At 41.1% G+C, this 18198-nt stretch overlaps 1 protein-coding gene across 3 annotated transcripts in view; it reads right to left on the bottom strand.

The window, feature by feature from the left end:
• Positions 1 to 18198, bottom strand: part of NLK (nemo like kinase) — a 46957-nt gene that overhangs the window by 17067 nt on the left and 11692 nt on the right. For all 3 annotated transcript variants that reach the window (XM_032200687.1, XM_032200689.1, XM_032200688.1), the window contains 2 exons: positions 6571 to 6700; positions 4863 to 4918 (listed from right to left, as the gene is read on the bottom strand). In XM_032200687.1, coding sequence (XP_032056578.1) covers positions 4863 to 4918; positions 6571 to 6700 — 186 coding nt within the window. The remainder of the gene's footprint in view (positions 1 to 4862; positions 4919 to 6570; positions 6701 to 18198) is intronic.

Here is an 18198-nt window from a genome sequence, read left to right as displayed (position 1 = left end):
TTTTTAATGTAAAGTATTAAAAAAATCCAAAAGCATTACTCTGCATTTTATTATGATAAGATTTCTGTTTTGCTACACCACAAATCCTCCTAAATCTCAATCCTGAGCATAATGTCTCCCAGATGTCTCAACTAGTTGCCATGCCAACTAAAGCAGCTTAAATTAAATGAGGGCCTGAAATGGCACCTGCACCACTCCAGGTCTGCCGCGCATTAAATAAAGCTCTCTTGACAGGGGCTCAGAGGTGCCATTAACTTGAACAGCAGCTATCTGATTATTGTCTCTAGATAATTTAATGAGGGTCTCTAAACAAGAGCAAAAGCAGCACTTGCTTGATGTTCCTGCCTTTTATAAATGTGGCGGCTTCTTAAACAGCTGGTGCCCAAGTGGGTCAATGACTTTACTCCGGCCACTACTATAAATGTTTAACAAAAACAAACTGCACCAGCCCTGGGGGATTTCTGTCAACTACTCAGACAGGTATCTGCATGTTTTTTCTTTTTTTCTTTCCTTTTTTTTTTTTTTTTTTTTTTTTTAAACACACACAGTATGCTGGCTATGAGGTGGTCACTGGAGCTGTAACACGCAGCTAAGCTGAACATCAGTACCAGATAAAAATTGCAACTGACAGCAGTAATTAGTTAAGTAGCTGTACAAAATTAGAACTACAAATGTACCAATTCGCTTCAGAATAATTACCAAGGCAAATGCACAGCCCAGAAAAACGTCACTTACTCTGACTGGGAGACTGCTGAGTTGGTAAGTTTTACACAGTGACAAGCAAATTTTAACAAAGAATAGAGTACTGTGATGCAATATTCTCGTAATGACTCAGATTCTTCTTCACTATGTCTCCGCATACTACAAAATTTAATTTTACAAATATTCTTTCCTGGGATGAGGCCAGCATTTTGTGAAAAAGTTCTGGGGTAGGTGGATTAGCAGGATGCCACCAGTGGAGGGGAGGTGTGTATCTGCAGGACACTAAGAAAGACTTGTAAAAAAAGAAATCCTCAAAGAAATATGCTTTCTTTTTTAAAAAACATTATTTCTAGCATATTTCAAGATTTTCTATAAAATGTGGACACAGGAATCACTTCTATTTTAGTAGGTTATAATTATTTTTACATTTGGATCATATCAAGCTTTGTTTCTGATGCCATCTCTGCTCTCTTCTAACTCTCTGCACACCTTACAGCCTCTTCGTAGAGAAAGTTCTGTAACATCTTCATTTCATATCAATGTCCAAATCACACCCCCACAAAAAGATCTGGTTCATTTAAAAAACTGCATAAGAAATATTAAAAGTTAATTAATCTAGTTACTACTGGCAGTGTGTTTGCTATGGAGTCACCTCTAATTATGCGAGGTAGAAATGGCAATCTGTGGCACATGTCAAAGACTACAGAGGAGCAATAGCACAAGGATTTTGGAAGGACGTGGTTTTGGAGGCAGAAAAAGCACCCCCCGCCCCCACCAAATCAATCAATCAATCAATGAATTAAAAGTCAGTTCTTAACACGAGGAAGAAAACACTAGAACTCTGTCTGAATCTTACTTCTGCGTAAGGTCAGGGCTTTAAGCTCTTGCCGATTTCCTGATACTGAGAAAATTCAGCCTTTCAACCTAATTCAGCCAGGGCACAATGAGAGGAGCATCATCTTCGTGTCCTTCCTCTGGACCCGCTCCAGCAGGTCCATGTCCTTCTTGTGCCGGGGGCCTGAGCTGGCCGCAGGCTCCAGGGGGGTGTCACAGAGCGGAGCAGAGGGGCACAATCCCCTCCCTGCCCTGCTGCCCACACTGCTGTTGGTGCAGCCCAGGGTACAGCTGGCTCACGCTGAGCTTCTCATCAACTTGCACTCCTGACTCCCTCTCCTCAGGGTTGTTATCAAGAATGTTAAATAGTGCCAGTCCCAGTTTACTACTATTACTAATAATTTATTCTACAAATATCTTTTAAACAGATTTAAAAAGATGCAACACCAAATATCGGTGCACACAGTGAAGAGTTCCTACTCAAAGTTAGCAGCTTAAAACCTTCTCTCAGATTGTCACTTAAGTTTTTTAAAAACCAAGTCATAATCCCTAAGATAGAAATTAAGATAAGTTATCAAGTACCTACAAAAGGTTTAAAATTAACAAGACAGAGGGGGGAAATATCAGTCTATTTTTACTGAGTCATTGACAGCCAGACACATCCTGCTAGCAGATTCTGCTTGAAAGATAACTGCTAACAATACCTGATATTCAACTTGAAAACCTCTCCGGTATTTTCCCATGAGTACACAATCTTCTCAATAGAAATAATTTCACATTGATGCATTCCAGGGAAAATCACTGTAATACCAGTATACTTAGATTCAGTAAGTTCCATGAGTAGTTCGTTCTCTTATTAAATGATAATTACACGGAGCAGACAGCTCTCGGTTGAACTAACAGCCTATTCTCTTTTTTTTTTAAAAAACAAAACAAAACAAAACAAAACAAAAAACAAGTCTGTAGTGTCAGCTGGTAATGCTGTACAGCTTTTCAAGCTGGCCTTTAGATATACTTTCACTGTAAGAAGGGACCTTGAACTAATGTCACCCTGCAGAGCCAGCTTCTAATCAATTAAATCCCTCCTGCAGAAGTCTGCCTGGTGCTCATGCATACTTCTGCCCAACTGAAGACAAAATTTTGGGCTTGGGGGATATGCTTGCACGTAGATAGAGCTGACTCCTAGAATTACATTCTCAGTTCCAAGCAATATTATCCAACTGGATACCGCAAATACTACAATAAAGGTATTACAACTTTACTGCTGAATAAGGTGAAATTTTAAACCCCTGCAAGAGCTGCTCTTGTTACAGAGCATAGAGCCATTTTGGTTGACGGTTCATTCAAGCAGACATTTGGACTCTTTCTGATGCAGTTTACTGGTATGACAACACATTTTTTTCATTACCTGTATAACGAATGTCAAGCTATTCTGTTCACAAACTTTTCCATTGAGAATCTAAAAATCTAAGTCACAATTCTTCCTGATCCACCCAGAATATAAACTGTTGTGCTACCAGCTGCAAAATGGCAACCCGTAGCCTTCTACAGAATATACTAATCCTCTTAATCCTTGAAGCCCTTGTTCGATTTGCTTGTGTGGAACTTGCTGCAATGACATTTTAGAAAGCTACTCACCAAACAAGAAGGCAGCCCGTTCTAAGGATACTGGGAAAGACCAGGGAGCAGGAGCACACTGTACGTGGTATCCCAGCGGTGTTATCATCATCCCTTTCACTGGCCGGATGAACCGTATTTACTCCATAAGAAGTAAGGAAATAGTTCTGGCACCTCTTAACATGACCAATGGGAAGGAATTGCTCCACACCATCTCTTTTACTAGCATTAAAATCTTTCCAAGTCAATATACAAGTCTGACAAAAGTTACATCTTTTCAACTAATTCTAATATTCACTTTAACGGAAAAAGTTTTCTGTTGTGAAAGTGGAGCATCAAGGAACTAGTGGATCAAAAAAAAAAACCAAAGTTTTCTAGGCCAGGTCCCCCAGATATGGACTCCAGTTACCTAACCTTCTTAATACGAATCTGAAGCAAGTCTGTATGCTACAGTAAGCAGAAGCACATACAATTAAAAATGTGCATAGAAATTGAAACACCTATACATTCATTTTTCTTGTGAATTTAACAATCCTAAGTGTACTTACTGCAATTACTGCAACAGAAAGGAGAAAGATGATTACAGAGCAAAGCTTTTTATAACCAATATTAGAGTCAGGAAATTCAACAAATAATAAAAAGAACACAGGCCCATAACATACTACTTGGAATGACTTAAAAATCAGTTAACCGTGAAAGAAACTACCATTTCTGGTTTTATATACAAAACTTGGCAGTAGCTAAGCTTATCCCAGGGCAGACAACCCTTAGTATGATTCCTGATCTGTAGCTAGTGAAGGCTGCAGGGAAGAACAGAATCACTCCAATTTTAAATCAGTAATGATACATATATGTTCTAAATCAATCTCACAATACTTCAATATTCCTAGACACTTTCTGTACCACAACAATCTGTACATAATTCACTGCATTAATTTCTAGCGATGTAACAGGCTAATTACTAACACAATCTGCTCTGAGTCCCAGAACTTCTCTTCCACGAGCCAGTAAGAGCGCAATCCAGCTTAATGAATCACTTAACTCCTCAGGATTTTACAACGCAGAAATTCCCAGCCCCAAAACAGTTTACCCAAAGATTGAAAAAGGAAACAAAGCAAAGCAAAACATTCTCATGTCATGTCATGACGAACAAACAATCTAACTTTTAACATGGTTACCCACAGACAGCACATAACTTCGTACCAGTGACACATCCAACAGCACACACTCTGTGAGATCTGTCTTCTTAATCAAGATAGGAGCTGAACAAAGAAAGCCACAACCCAACTAATCTGCTGAAGCATCCCCAAAAAGTCATGATTTCAAAGCATGTGTGACAGCAGTGCTTTTTGAAAGCACCAGAAAGTATTTTAAGGTACTGATAGGAAGATAATTACTAGATATAGTTTTCAGATAAATATTTTGGAGGATTCACAATTGGCAGCAGCAGTATACACTGGTAAATGTCACAATGCACTGCATTTACTGGCTCATATATATTGAGAGTTTCATGTTCCAGCGCTTCTCCAATGCTAACATTAATCAAGATTTCTTAAAAGTAGATTCCCTTCTTCTAACAGAGCTGTTCAGATACAGGCTCAAGGTTTTTGTACTTCCATTAGACAGGTTCCACCAGCTACTTGCAGTTTCTAAGCTAATGAAGATTACACCTACCTCAATTAGGAAGCTCTATTTTATATTTAGGATACATTTCTTCAAAATAGTCAATGTGTGGAGGCTGGAGTATGTCGAGGGCTGAGAGTACCTAGGAAACACCACACAAGATCAAGACCTACCCCAGTCAAACAAAAAAAAATCCCTTTCAAAAAGACAGTCAGACTGCACCTTTCTTTTAGAACACATTTTGTTACTCCACACCGACAGACCAATATTCTGTCTCAGTGGCGTGTGAGTTTCATAGCCCATCTAGTCAGACTTTTTGTTCTGTACATTCAGGTCTCTGTTTCCTTTCCTTCCCCCCCTCCTCCTTTGTTTTTAATTTAAGAAAAAAAATCCAGCTGTTCTGGTATTAGTTTGTAAACCCAAGTTAATCTATCCACTATATTTTTTTAATCTCAAAAATATATAACCATAAAATATTGGAAAGAAGTAGTTCTAACAGAGAAATGCAAAAGAAAAAGATACTACACTTTTTTGCCATTCATCTTCAACTGTTCTTTGATACACTGCTTCCACGCAGGAATTAACAAAAAGCATGTTCACATACTGAATCAGAAGCTCAGACCTAAGTTCTCTGGTGAAGGGCAAAAAGGCAGAAAAGCAGCTGCACAAAATCTACATCCTCTCACAGGAAAAAAATACTACCTGCCTGTAGTCTTTTAGGTCATGTCCTACGCATATCATTTGGGTGAAGTTCACAGACTTCAGTGGTTATCAAGCATGAATTTTGACTGCTTACACAGATGTTTTTATTCAATTTTAGTCCCCAGTAAAAACTCCCCCATAATAAAAATCCTGGTAAGAAGCAGTTGAAGATCCCAGTTCAAAAGAAGTCCTGTCCCAGAACATCTCCCAGGGACGGGCGATACCGTGGAGGAGGAACTCCTTGCAATCTGGCACTAGCTCACGAGCCAGTCCATCTCTTTTGCATCCCCACTAACAACACTTATCTGAATCCAGGGCTTAGTCATAAATAAAATCTTTCTTGGAATATGATACCCTCAGGTAAAAATAAATAAATAAAAAGAGCTATTTTGCGAAAGGAGGACAGGCAGTGAAATAAAGTTCTAAAACAGATTCCCACTTCCTGAACCAGCTCCAGCAGGAGACAGTGCTCCCAAGATGCTTGTTACTGCGCTCCAAAGGGAGAGGTTACCACATGCACAGTTGCAGCTGTGGAGCAGTTACTGAAAGTGCTTTTTTTATTCACTTCAGACACAACCATAAGGGAAATTCAAATCATTTTTAAATGGTTTAACTTAATCTAGCTGATTTAACCTAAAGAAGATTTAGGAGTGCTTGCACAGCCACTCTGCTGGAAGAACTAAGAGCACAATAAACTCTGACAAAGGGGAGAGGAAGATGGAGTGAGAAACAGCTTGGAAGCAAAAGCGTTTCCAGCTGGCATAGCTTTGTGCAGATCGAAATTTATCTAGAGCCTAAAATAAAATTAGGTTGAAGTGTATTGCCAATTTGTAACCATTTTGGAGGAAAAGTGTGAGTACCCCTAGATTCTCGACAATCGAGTTTTTAATTTTTTCCAGTGTTTACAACAGTAGCATCTGAGTTTCCAGGAAATCTGGTGAATATAAAATTAAAGAACTTTTAAAGCATGTTAGATATTCTATAACTTAAAATAATATTAATAAAAAACCTTCAGCTACAGCTAGCACCATTTTACAATTAGGCTGTATAATATACTTCAAAGTTACTTTGAAATATGTTAAAACTACTTACATTGTCATGCTTAAAAAAACACAACATCTTCAACTCCCGGAAGACCCTTTTACAAGAGACCAAATTTTGGAAGACGTTGGGCATCTTTTTGAGTGCAACTCTCTTTCCATCTCGTGGATCTGTTACTGACCTACAGAATAAAAGATTCAGAACATCACATACGACTGTTAGTCAACTTCTCTACATCACAAAAGAATATTTTAGAGTTCTTATCATTGTCAACTTAGACAGTGAGTCAAAACAATGCAATATATATTGTAGAGGGGAAAAAAGTATTAAGCAAGGGTGCTGTGCACCGTATTTTAGACTGTATAACATGTAGCATGATCATTCTTTGATTAGAGTACATATACACATACGCAGGCAAGCTTGGGTACTTCTAAGTGGCTCGACACACACCCATGGGTGCGTGTGCTGCCTGCCACTGGCATACACTGCAGCTGGAGATCAACAGCTCGAGCCGAGGGGCAGATGTGACCACAAACATCTTCATCTCCCAAGGCAAACCTTATTACGAGTAAAACATGTCTGAGCTACAGAGATTTGATTTTGTCAGGACTACTGCTTTCTTCTTCCTCCCAAAACAGGGTGAAAACTTTAATAAGCCCTTTCAGACGGCACAATGGCAAGTATAAGGCTATTACTTGATCTATCCCTAAATCACTTTGCATCTGGAGATGCAACAGCACATGGACTCTTAAGTTTCCACAAGTGTAAGGTGGGCATGACACCTGTCTTTTTCCCAAAGAGCTTATGGGATGTAAGTATAGTAGTTCAGAAATTATAAGGTGCTTTGCACATGGCAAGTGTTTTAATTTAAACTAATTAGATACTGAAAATAGAATTTTATAATGAGAACCAAAGAACTAGAGCAAGGAGATTATGGTGCCTCAACTCCCTATCACTGTGTTTAAGGTGAGGTTGCATGAATCTCACTACAAAACAGGGTTTCTAGATCTTCAGTCATTCGGAACCTTTTATTTTTTCCTGCTTATTTTTACTGGGATGACCAAAATAACCTTCTTCTCAGCACACTCCTCTAACCATGTAAGAATCTACATCCAGCCATGGATCCTGATGACCACGTTTGACCTTAAAAAGTTGCTGCTTTTTCTGTCACGTGAACCTCATGCAGATATCACAGAAAGCTTTCTCTTTTGTCCCAGGTCTCTGCTGTTTTAAGCACTTAAATACAAAATGAGAACTGGCTAAACAAAGAGGTCCTATCTCCAAGCAGCACCTCTGTCTTCAAAACACACACCAATAAAGTCCAAAACATCAGAAGCAGCCCCTGGCACCACCGTTTGGGAGTCAATGGGGAGCTATCCCAGCACACTCAGCTACACCACTTCCAGAACAGCCACTATTTATTTACACTTTAAATAGGGGAGAATAAGTTGGGAAAATTGATGCCAGACTATTTCTGTGTTGGGAAACACAAAGCTGAAAATAATCGGAAAAATTCTTTAAATTCACAGCCTGCTTCCTATGTTGTGCAGGAACTTTGCCTCTTGCCTCTGGCAAGAAAGGGAATGAAAACTGGAAAAGCTACAGAAAATCCACTGCTAACACAAGTCGGCACTCACCACTGGTCATACTAAAAAAAACCCTCCCTCACACCGTGTAGGAACCTGAGCGAGCTCATGTGCAAGGCCCAGTACTGTTCATCGGGTGTAGGGGACATTTCAGGCTGGGCTGTGGCTTTGGGATTACAGCAGAGGCAGGTTCTGAATGCCACCCAGCAGGGCTGCTGCAAAGCTCACAGCTTCACAGAGACTGATCCCAGCACGAGCTGAGAGCTCCCACTGCTCACAAGGTCAAGCACCACTGATCAGCTAATTACTGGGGGCCTTGCTTTCAGAGGCAGCCTTTCTGGCTCACCCCACCTTTCTAAAAGCTAAAAAATAAATTAAAAAAAAAAAAAAATCCAAGCACCAATCCTCTAACCTGTATAAGAAAACTTAAAAGCTGATTCCTGGGCATTAAATGGATATATTCTTGCTCCAATAAAAAAGGCGTAAAATTACATTAGGAAAGATCTGCACTGATTGTGCTACAAATGCTCCCGAACTGCTAATTTTTTCCTTTGGAGTTCCGACACCTGCTGAGTGCTGCACACACACAAGACACTGCCATCAGGAGACCTGCAGGGCTAGGGAAGAAATTCCCGAGTGGATCACAAGGCTGAAAAGCTTCAGTATGACACAGAGGCAGGAGCTGAGACCTTAGGCAATTTGAACATATCTTTTGATGTATCTGACAAATGACCGCTAATATTTGGGCAGTCCACAAGCACCTTCCTCAGCTGTGTTATATTCAACAGCACAGGTAAAGCTACAGTTCATCTGCTGTCCTGGCTATGAAAATTATCCAACTGAAAACTGTCACAGTAATATTTTGTAGTAGTTTTATGCTGTGCTATATTATAGCATGCTAAGAACATACTCTGTAACTACTTTTGAATAAGGGGAAGAAAATGACAATGTGTGGTTTAGTTTCATTATTTTTCATTAGAAAACACAAGTATTCTAAAGCATAACTACAAAAAAAAAAATCTGTAGATGAGCAGCTTCTCTAAAACAGTTTCAGTATAAGACAGAGGAAATCAATGCTTGCCAGATAAAACCCTTAGAAAGATACAAAAAAAGCAAATGTGCTAATAGAAGCTGAAATGCGCTGTGGGGAAGCCATCAGAAGTCACCGAGAAGTACTTTTTGAGGCTAACAACGACCAAAACACCTACTGACAAAAGGCACCGGGACGACTCTGCACTGCTGGGCTGGCAGCGCTTGCATTACAGCAGTGTCGGCCGTCAGGTGCTCTGTTATCACTGATAGCCCGAAGGGCTTTCAGACAGAACGCACTGCGGACCGCATACGCAGGGACAAAAAGCAGCCCCACTACGGCTCCACACGGAGGATTTTGGGCCACGTTCGGGTCTCACACTTGCAGCAGCACCAAGAAGAAGCCATGGAAATTACAGCAGGCGACAGAGCTGTTTCTGAAATGCAACCTGTCAGTAGGCAGGATGAAACCGATCTGCTGGGAGAGGAATAAATACCAAAGCAAGTTTCCACTTGCTTGCCAGCTCATTCCTAACTGAGCGAGGGGGAGCGCTCATCTGTGCTGAGGCCACATCCTGCTCTGCCCGTGACCAGCACCTCGCGGGCTGCACGCTCACCAGCAGCACAGCTCCATGACCTCCAGGGGTTACTTTTACCAGCCACCCTTTAACCACATTTCCTCTCAGAAACTTCCTATCTGCCTTCTTCCAGGCCCTGCGAGAACAAAGATTGTCCCAGCGTGCGACAAGAACGCGACAGCAGTGGCGCTGACCACCCATACACCGGGTTTTAAATCCGTGCTGTATCTTGGTCGTGTTTTAAGGTAAAACTCACCAAGTAGCGTTTGGTGTTATTCATGCAAAGACCAGCCATGCCTGTAGCTGGTAACACTATAACTCTAATGAAGTGGAATGGCAGCGCAGGAATTTCACAGCACGTTGCGTTTGTGCCCGCTGCACGCGGGGCAGCAGCTGCTGCCTCTCCACACGAGCAGCCCCAGCGCAGGAGACGAGTGCTGGGCGGCTCACGGAGGAATGCTTCCAGGTCTCTGCTGCTGAGCTGGGCTGCTCCACTCCTGCAGCACGTGGCCGTCCCACCTCCAGCAGCTAACAAACCTCTGCTGCCAGCTAGCCACCGGCTCGGCCAGCTCCGTCAAAGCGCCTGTCGTCATGACCGGTGACTTTTCAAGCCAAACTTCACAAATTGCAAAAATTGGTGCATGTGAATAGCCTTTTCCTAACGCACCTGTTGTAGGCTGTGATAAAGGACGGAGATAAACGGGGTTGCCGGTGCGTATGTATTTGAGGCTAGTTTCTTTTTTCTTTTAAATAACCCCCTTCTACAACCTAGTAATGATCACCTGCAGCACCCCACAGGAAAGCAGCCCCTCAGCCTCTTCCCCTCAGCTGCAGCCCGATGCCAGCTGCTCTCACCCCCTCGCCCTGGCTTGGGAGCTCTGCGCCACTCACAGCAGCTGTACTTCAAGGGGCAGCACAAAACCAACAGCCGAAGTTATGGAGATCAGAAACGTCAGGACTGCATTCCAAAGAGGAAAAAATAAAGAAAGAAGCCTCCAAAAAACTGGCATTTACATCCAATAAAGATGCTGAAAATGTTGCTTTTTGCTTGTATACAGTACCTACTTCGGTACTAGTAAAATAATTATTTATAGCAATAAGCTATCAGGTCACGTATCCCCAAGAGGAACTAGAAAAGCATGAAAATCTCCTAGGAGCTAATTGAGAGAACAACTAGAAAGGCAGCTTTGCTTACTGCTGTTCTCAGAAGAACACATTTCAATTCCCTCCTCTGCTTTGTTAGGATATTACACCCTAGGTGAATCCAGCAGTGAAGTGAACAGCAGGCAGGGAACCTGTCCATCACTCCGCACACAGTCAATGGGGCGCTCCTGCAAGCTACTACTGACGTCTGCAAAGGCTCCTCTTATTAAGCATCAGCTGTGGCTGGGGATAAAGAGATGAGAGTCTAAGACTTAAACCCAAAATAACAAGAAGCGCTATATAGGCGTGGGGCAAAAACTGAAGTCATAAATATAATCTGGAGGGAAAAAAAGTCAAGGAAGATCTGGTTCAGCTTTCATCACGCCTTTGAGGATTCTGTCATTCCTGGTGATACTGTGAGAACACCCAGCTCTTTAGGAATTTTTTATTATACTGCACAAACCATGGCAAAAAAGCTCTATTAAACCGAGTCAAACATTTTGCTTTCAGAGCAGTTACAAGTCCTTCAGGGCATCTCCCGCTGGCTCTGGGCAGCAGCCCAGCTGCCCGGAGGAGCAGGCTCCTGGCCGTGCTCACACAGCTCCGACCGCTGCCCCTGCTCCGCTTCACCGGCATGGCCGTGGAAGGACAGGAAGCTGCAAAAACTGTCAAACCACACATTTGGTAACACTCAGAAAGGTTTCTTGCGAGATCAAGATGCTCTCCCTCTATTACCTTACCAGTTCGTTAGTACACAGGAGTGCTGTCCCCAGTGCAAACACTAATTTCCACTTCCACTAATTGGCTTTGTGATTCAGCCACTTAAAAATGGTGAGCAACCACAACTATTTGTTGTAGCGCTACCACCTACTGCTACAGGTAATACCAAGACTACTACAGCCAAAATATTACAGAAAATTATTTCTCTTTTCTTGTCTTCCCAATGTATTTGATACCATGCTGTTTTTCTGAGCAGCTTGCTTGCTCTGTAACATCAGTTTGATCAGTTCTGCCTTTTTATAAACATGACAGAAATTATCCCCCTGGCCAAAAAGGGGGAAGAGAAACACAAACACGAAAGGAGTAAAAAGATGAAGATACAGGTAAGCAATACAAAACTATTTGTCTTACTTTAGGAAACATCAAGGTATAATCCGTGATCCCTTAAAATATTTCCCTTAGACAGGCAACCTGCCATATTTAGTATAATAAAACAACTGATTGCAATCATTGGCAAAAAAATCAATAGTTTTGCTGAGTTCAACAAAATAAGCTTTTATCAAGCATAGACTTTAAGGTTATAAAAGTTCTTAAAACAACACTAACTTTGAGCATTCACATAAACCAATACACAGCAGAATATGTCCACTTACACTGTAGCACAAAACCCCACAACAGTATTATTGTAATGTTCTTTACAATTGTCAGCTTTCGGTTCGTACTGTTCGTATCCACAGCTAAAGCTTCCAAAGCAGGGTTAGGTGCAGCACGAAACCAGGCCCTCAGCCATGATGCAACCCCGTGGACAGCGCCAGGAACAGGGACTGCACCTCCTGAGTTACAGCCCCGAGCTGAAGGGGCACTCTTCTCTCCATAAGAACCCTTTTTTTTGCTGATCATAAGTAATGCACATGTATATGTCTTACTATATTTAAGAACTACATAAAAAGTAAAAATCTGACATAAAAGGTACTAAGAAAACAGACACTCCACACAAATTGTAGCTGCTGTTTACATTATAGGCTACTTGCTCCAGAAATAGTACAATTTCATTAGGAACAGAGCACAACCCAGAGCTCTACCTGCCAAAGCCAATGCTTATCGAACAGAATTCTTGCAGGCATTTGGCCTTTTCAATTACCCTTTGTAAGTCTTTAGCAACTCTCCACCTTGTTGCTGGCAACTTTTCAAGGTAGAGATTATGCCAACTGTAACTTTTCCTCTCCAAATCCAGGTCAACACATACGCACTGCTCCGTAGCTTCAACTGCTAGAAAAACAAGTCTGTGACTGCTGCATGGCAATTATTACACAGCAACAAGATAATGAAAGAATGTTCTCAGAGGGCGTTGTGGGAAAATCGCTAATTGAGTTTGTTCTATGAGGGAAGCAAACCTTCCCTCATGTTTACAGGGAATGCCCACGAATTTATACCCAGACTTATCAGAAGGTGGCAGGGGGGCTTCATAGGATTACATTCCAAGTTCCCTTTACTAGTCAAAGAACTTTTTTCCTCAGTTGTTCAACTCTTTTAATCATAAATACCTTCCCCAGAAAGCCTTACCCTAAAACATGCAACAAACATGGTCCCACAAGCATTTCAGCTGCTCACCCAAGCACCTTTGATACAGCACTTTTAAGCAAATAATGCAACTTGCATTCAAGGGTATGTGATACTTGATACACCGCTTTTTGAGTACACAGCACTACAACAAATCCAGGATGCTACAAACAGTTTTATTTTAAACTATTGAGGTTAATAGGTAAAAGAGCTCTGCTTTAGTCTGCCTAATGCTTAGAGGCATCTTATACATTTACTATAACAAAAGCTCGCAAAATATATTTTAAAATGGAACAAAACAAAAAAAAAAAACGTTAGATAAGCTCACAAAACCAAAAGATTCCCAAGACTAGTCAAATAGCAGAGAAAGGGTGTGTGGTTATCACATCACTTATCTGGGAAATGTTTCATCGGGTACATACAGTTTACATACAGGAATAGGCCATCAGATCCAGAATATCTGGTCCAGAATATATCTGTGCAGAATTATTGACAGATAATAAGCCCTACTAAAGCACTACAAAACTGATCAGCAAAATTTAATGGACTGTTGGTTAGTGGAGAGGAGAGGCAGGGAAAGCATGTAGATAGTGTATGAAATCATTACAAATATAAAACATTTACACATATATATTTATTAACAGATTTCTTATTTCAAGAATAAAAAGGAAATTACACTGTGTTAATTAATTTCCAAACATATACTGAATTTTTAAGTAAAAGCAAAGTAGCTGCTTTACCAAGTCTTGTCTTATTCTCACCCAGGGGGCCTGCACTGGACATGAGCCCCAGCAATGCCTCCCCCTACCAGTTAACGGCAGGGCGAGCTGAGCTCTAGCTGAAAACAAACTTTCACTTCTGGATAACCAAAGCTCACTGATTTGAGGACTCTCCTTTCTAAAATTTACTTACGTTTCTTCTTCCCCTGTGTGCCAAGTCCGAATTCAAAGCGGGTCGTAACCCACAGCACTGACATTAATTCCTGTCCTGGCAGCGGGGTGACTTTGTCTTCCCTTGCAAGGAGAAGTGGGAGCGGTGGCTAACTGCGTGCTGCCATCAGAAGACAGGTTTTGTTTTTGTTGGATTTTTCACAAGAGAAGCTGAGCATACACACGCACACAATTAGCATGGCATTATAATGTCTTTTACCCTCTGGCTGTACATACATTGTTTAAGAGATGCAAAAGCTGATAGATTCCAGTTTAAAGGAGATATTCATCATTTTAATTATTCTGTTTAAAGGGAAAGCCACACACAGATGAGTTAGGAGAAGGAGGAAAATATTACAGCAGTGCCATGTTGTTGTCTTCACTTTACTTTCACCACTACAGAAATAGGAACGGATGGAAATCAACAGATCGGACGGTTTTAACATCATCGGGAATGAAGAACCTGAGGTTAGGGAAGTACAAGGTACCTGAGTACGACTACCACCAGAAAAAGGAAGGGCTCTGACAAAAGGAGGATCCTGTACTCATGCAGTGGACAGAGATCAAAGTCTAGGGATAAATTAAGTAATTCCTTATTATCCTACTTGCAAGCTATATTAAATATCTGCTCATACTAAGCAGCTACTCAGGGCCCACAAGACGGGCACATGTAAGACACAAACACTGACACAAGTGTACCCTCATATTTTCACCAGCTGTTCATTGACTTAAAAAAAAGGTTTCCACAAAATCTGTTTATACTCCTGATGCAAATCATTACCTACAAAGAGCTCCTAGTAGCTGCAGCACAGAAGATTAACCCATTTCTAAAAGAGTTTGAAAGAGAACACCGAGTGAAAGTCACTGCTGATAGCAGCACATGGGCACGGAAAAAAATAAAGAAAAGGCTTCATTGTTAAAAGACACATTATCAAAAAGAACAGCTGTTATTTTTGGAGATATTTAAGAAACTGATGTGCTGATAATGACTTTCAGGCCATCATTACTATGCAGCAGTCTCCAGTTGGCAATACTTCAAAGATGCTGAAATGAAATATTAATAGTGGGTAAAAAATCTTTATTTTAAGAGATATGATATGAAAGCAAACAGAAGACAACAGCTGAGAAGATACTACTGAGCAAAACTTTGCTTTTGCTTACACTTAACTTCGAGACACAGGCAACTGAGACCTGTCAGTGTAAGAGCAGTAAGGGACTATGTAGGCAGTGCAAACGACAGTCAGAGGCAAGAGATCTATCAGAGGATGCAACAGCATAGCCACCACTAGAAGACACAATACCTGTTGCCATCTCTTGGATGCATAATTGACTTCTCCAAAACGCACCTTTGCAACATAAAGCAGCAGCTTGCTTTGTTGTCAGTTGGCAATGGCACATGCTGCCCTTAAGCTCGCCTGAAATCTACAAACATATATTCTACCAGCCAAGTATTTTCCTGAAACTTACGCATGTAAAAATAAGTTTCACATTCAGGAATTTGCATCTGAATGCTGGTTTATTTGTGTTTTAAGAACACTGAACATAAGACAAAATCTTTAAGGTAATTAAAAAAGACAACACTAACACCTATATTAGTAATTACTACAGATGTGTACTTTCAGCATCTCCGTAAATTACCTCAAAGTGCAGAATACTGCAAGGTACCCCTCAGCCAGGTGTCCCAAAAAACCTGCACCTGAAGTTCTCCGAGCAGCCGGGTCTCCCCGGAACAGCCCCAGGACAGGCGCTCTGCTCTGCTCTGCTCTGCTGAGCTGGGTGGCTCATTCAGGGAGAGAAAAGACTGGATACGAGTTAACAGATTTCACAGATAACTTCAAGATGAGCCCAAAGAAAGCACCTAGATTTAACTCTCACCAGAAGGTATTTCATGTGAAAGGGTTAAGCAACTCGTTCTTCATATCACACTTCAAAGGTATGCTTTATTCCTGTCTTGCTCAGCTGCCAAATGCAGACCTCTCCAGAGCTCCTTTTTCAGCTGTAGATGTCCTAAAAAGCCTTTTAACGTTGCGCTCTAATCACACCCTCGAGCATGTGCGCCATTATCACTTATTCTTTAAAAATCAGAGCTAAAAGCAAAACTGATTACTGCAAAAAATCCGTCTCCTTGAACAAAAATTGATTCAGAGTATCTTACTTAAAAGAAAAGGATAGAAAATTAAAGGGATACTGTTATGGTTAATATCTTTAAAAATGTTTAATTTGTCTTCCTTCATGGAAGCTTAAAATTGAAACTGCTTTTCAAATCAAATTTATTTCCCTGTTTACATGAAATTTTCTGGCTATGCTTGAGACCTTTTTATTTACTTCCCAACCGCCAACATGAACAATAGCTACAGTAACTACTGCACTACACAGGACATTCATTCTGGGGTTTTTTATTTTTATATGTTTTTTTTTTTCAGTCAATATCATGGCTCTGTAAAGTCTGTGATGCTGACAAATAAACATGCCCAACAGACATATAAATCCCCACGTATTTTTGTTCCTTTCTTTCCCCCCAAACATACACCGTATCTCCATGACCTACTACGTTGCTGTCCCAATTCACTGACCTCCATTCCCATTCCCACCAGCCAACCAAAGAAAATCCAAATGTCAAACCTTCTTCTCCATGTCCAACAAGCCTCTAGGCCTTGGCACAGTTCCTAGAACATTTTTGTACCTCCACAGGAAAGTAGGTTAATAAAACCTCTGGTCATATCCCCTAGATAGATACCTAGCTTCCAGCACTAATCATCCACGGCGTCTCAGATCTCCCTACAAGCTTTCCCGTCTACCTCTCGTCCCCCCTGCCACCCTCTCCTGGGGGCTGGGGGGACCAAAACAACAAAAAAAGCAGCAATTAATTCCTCTTGCCTCATGACTCTAACGAGGCTCACGCGTAATCACGGAGAGCCACTGCCACACCTCCCTAGTTCAATACTTCACCTTCCCAGGTAAATCCCCCCCTATTGCAGCCATCCCAGTTTTTCAGTGCCACCACGTTTGGCTGTTTGCCAGCATAGGAAAAAAATCAACAGAGTATTCAAACCCAAGTCTGCAACAAATATTTGAAATGCAGGAATTGGCTCCAGAATAAGCACCGTCCCGTGTTCTGTGCTACAACCTAGGGAAATAATTGTGTCTCTTGGTGTACTGAGCCTCCAGACTTGGACACATTCGTTGCATGAGGCTGACAGTGCCTTTTAATTTTTGGAAATACTGCTTTTTATGTTCACCCCCAAAATTCGGTAGGAATGAAGAACCATACACCAAGTGACCATACACCAAGGTTTTATCTGCAAGAGGCAAATCTTATTTACTGACCTTCCAAGTTTCAGCTTTTATCCTGCCCATTATCATAATCCAGAACATTCATTATAAAAAATGCAAAATACTGCATTACAACACAGAGTACTTATTAGTTGCCACTCTCATTTCCATTACTCTTGCCAGAAATTATTTTAGGCAACAATATTTGTTATCTATCTGCCTCGGACGGCAATAGACATTAGAATCATAGCCCTTAACATTAAAGTCTCACTTAAACGTGTGCAGCCCCATAATTGCCAACACCACCGTTTCACAATGGACCCAGTGAACACTGACCCAATTCTTCCTCTGCTGAATAAACCAAAATTAAGAGCAGAGAAACAAAACGAACTGTGCTGTCTGTTTTGTCAGGAACACTATCTGACAAAAGCTCTTTTAGTGCTACCTCTTTCACAGACAATACAGTTTCTTTCATAGTGGCAACTCTAACTGAAGATAATCCTTTATCTATTTTGACAGTAGTGGTAAAGAGCACAACTACATTAATGGCAGTTTCCTTGTCCCTTTGCACAAGGCAAGAGGACATCAGGTTTCTGAAGCTTCCTCTGCACATTTTATTCATGTAAAGTACTGAAAATTGCTCTGTTTTTTCTCTTCTCCCGTGTAAAGATTTCTATGTGACCGAAATTGCACAGCCATTCTTTGAATTACTGCAGGAGCAGAAGGGATGCGTCAAAACACAAGTGAAAAATGAACTTAGAGCCAGTACAACCCAAAAGCCTGAAAGATGCTCTAGGTTGTGGGTTATTTTTGGAACATGGAAAGTTTTCTTCTTGTTTTTTTTTAAGTATATATTAATGA

This window comes from Aythya fuligula, chromosome 20 (assembly GCF_009819795.1).
Source record: "Aythya fuligula isolate bAytFul2 chromosome 20, bAytFul2.pri, whole genome shotgun sequence".
NCBI classification, from domain to species: Eukaryota; Metazoa; Chordata; class Aves; order Anseriformes; family Anatidae; genus Aythya; species Aythya fuligula.
Note: the sequence above shows the minus strand (reverse complement) of the source record. Positions and strands in the feature narration are given on the sequence as shown.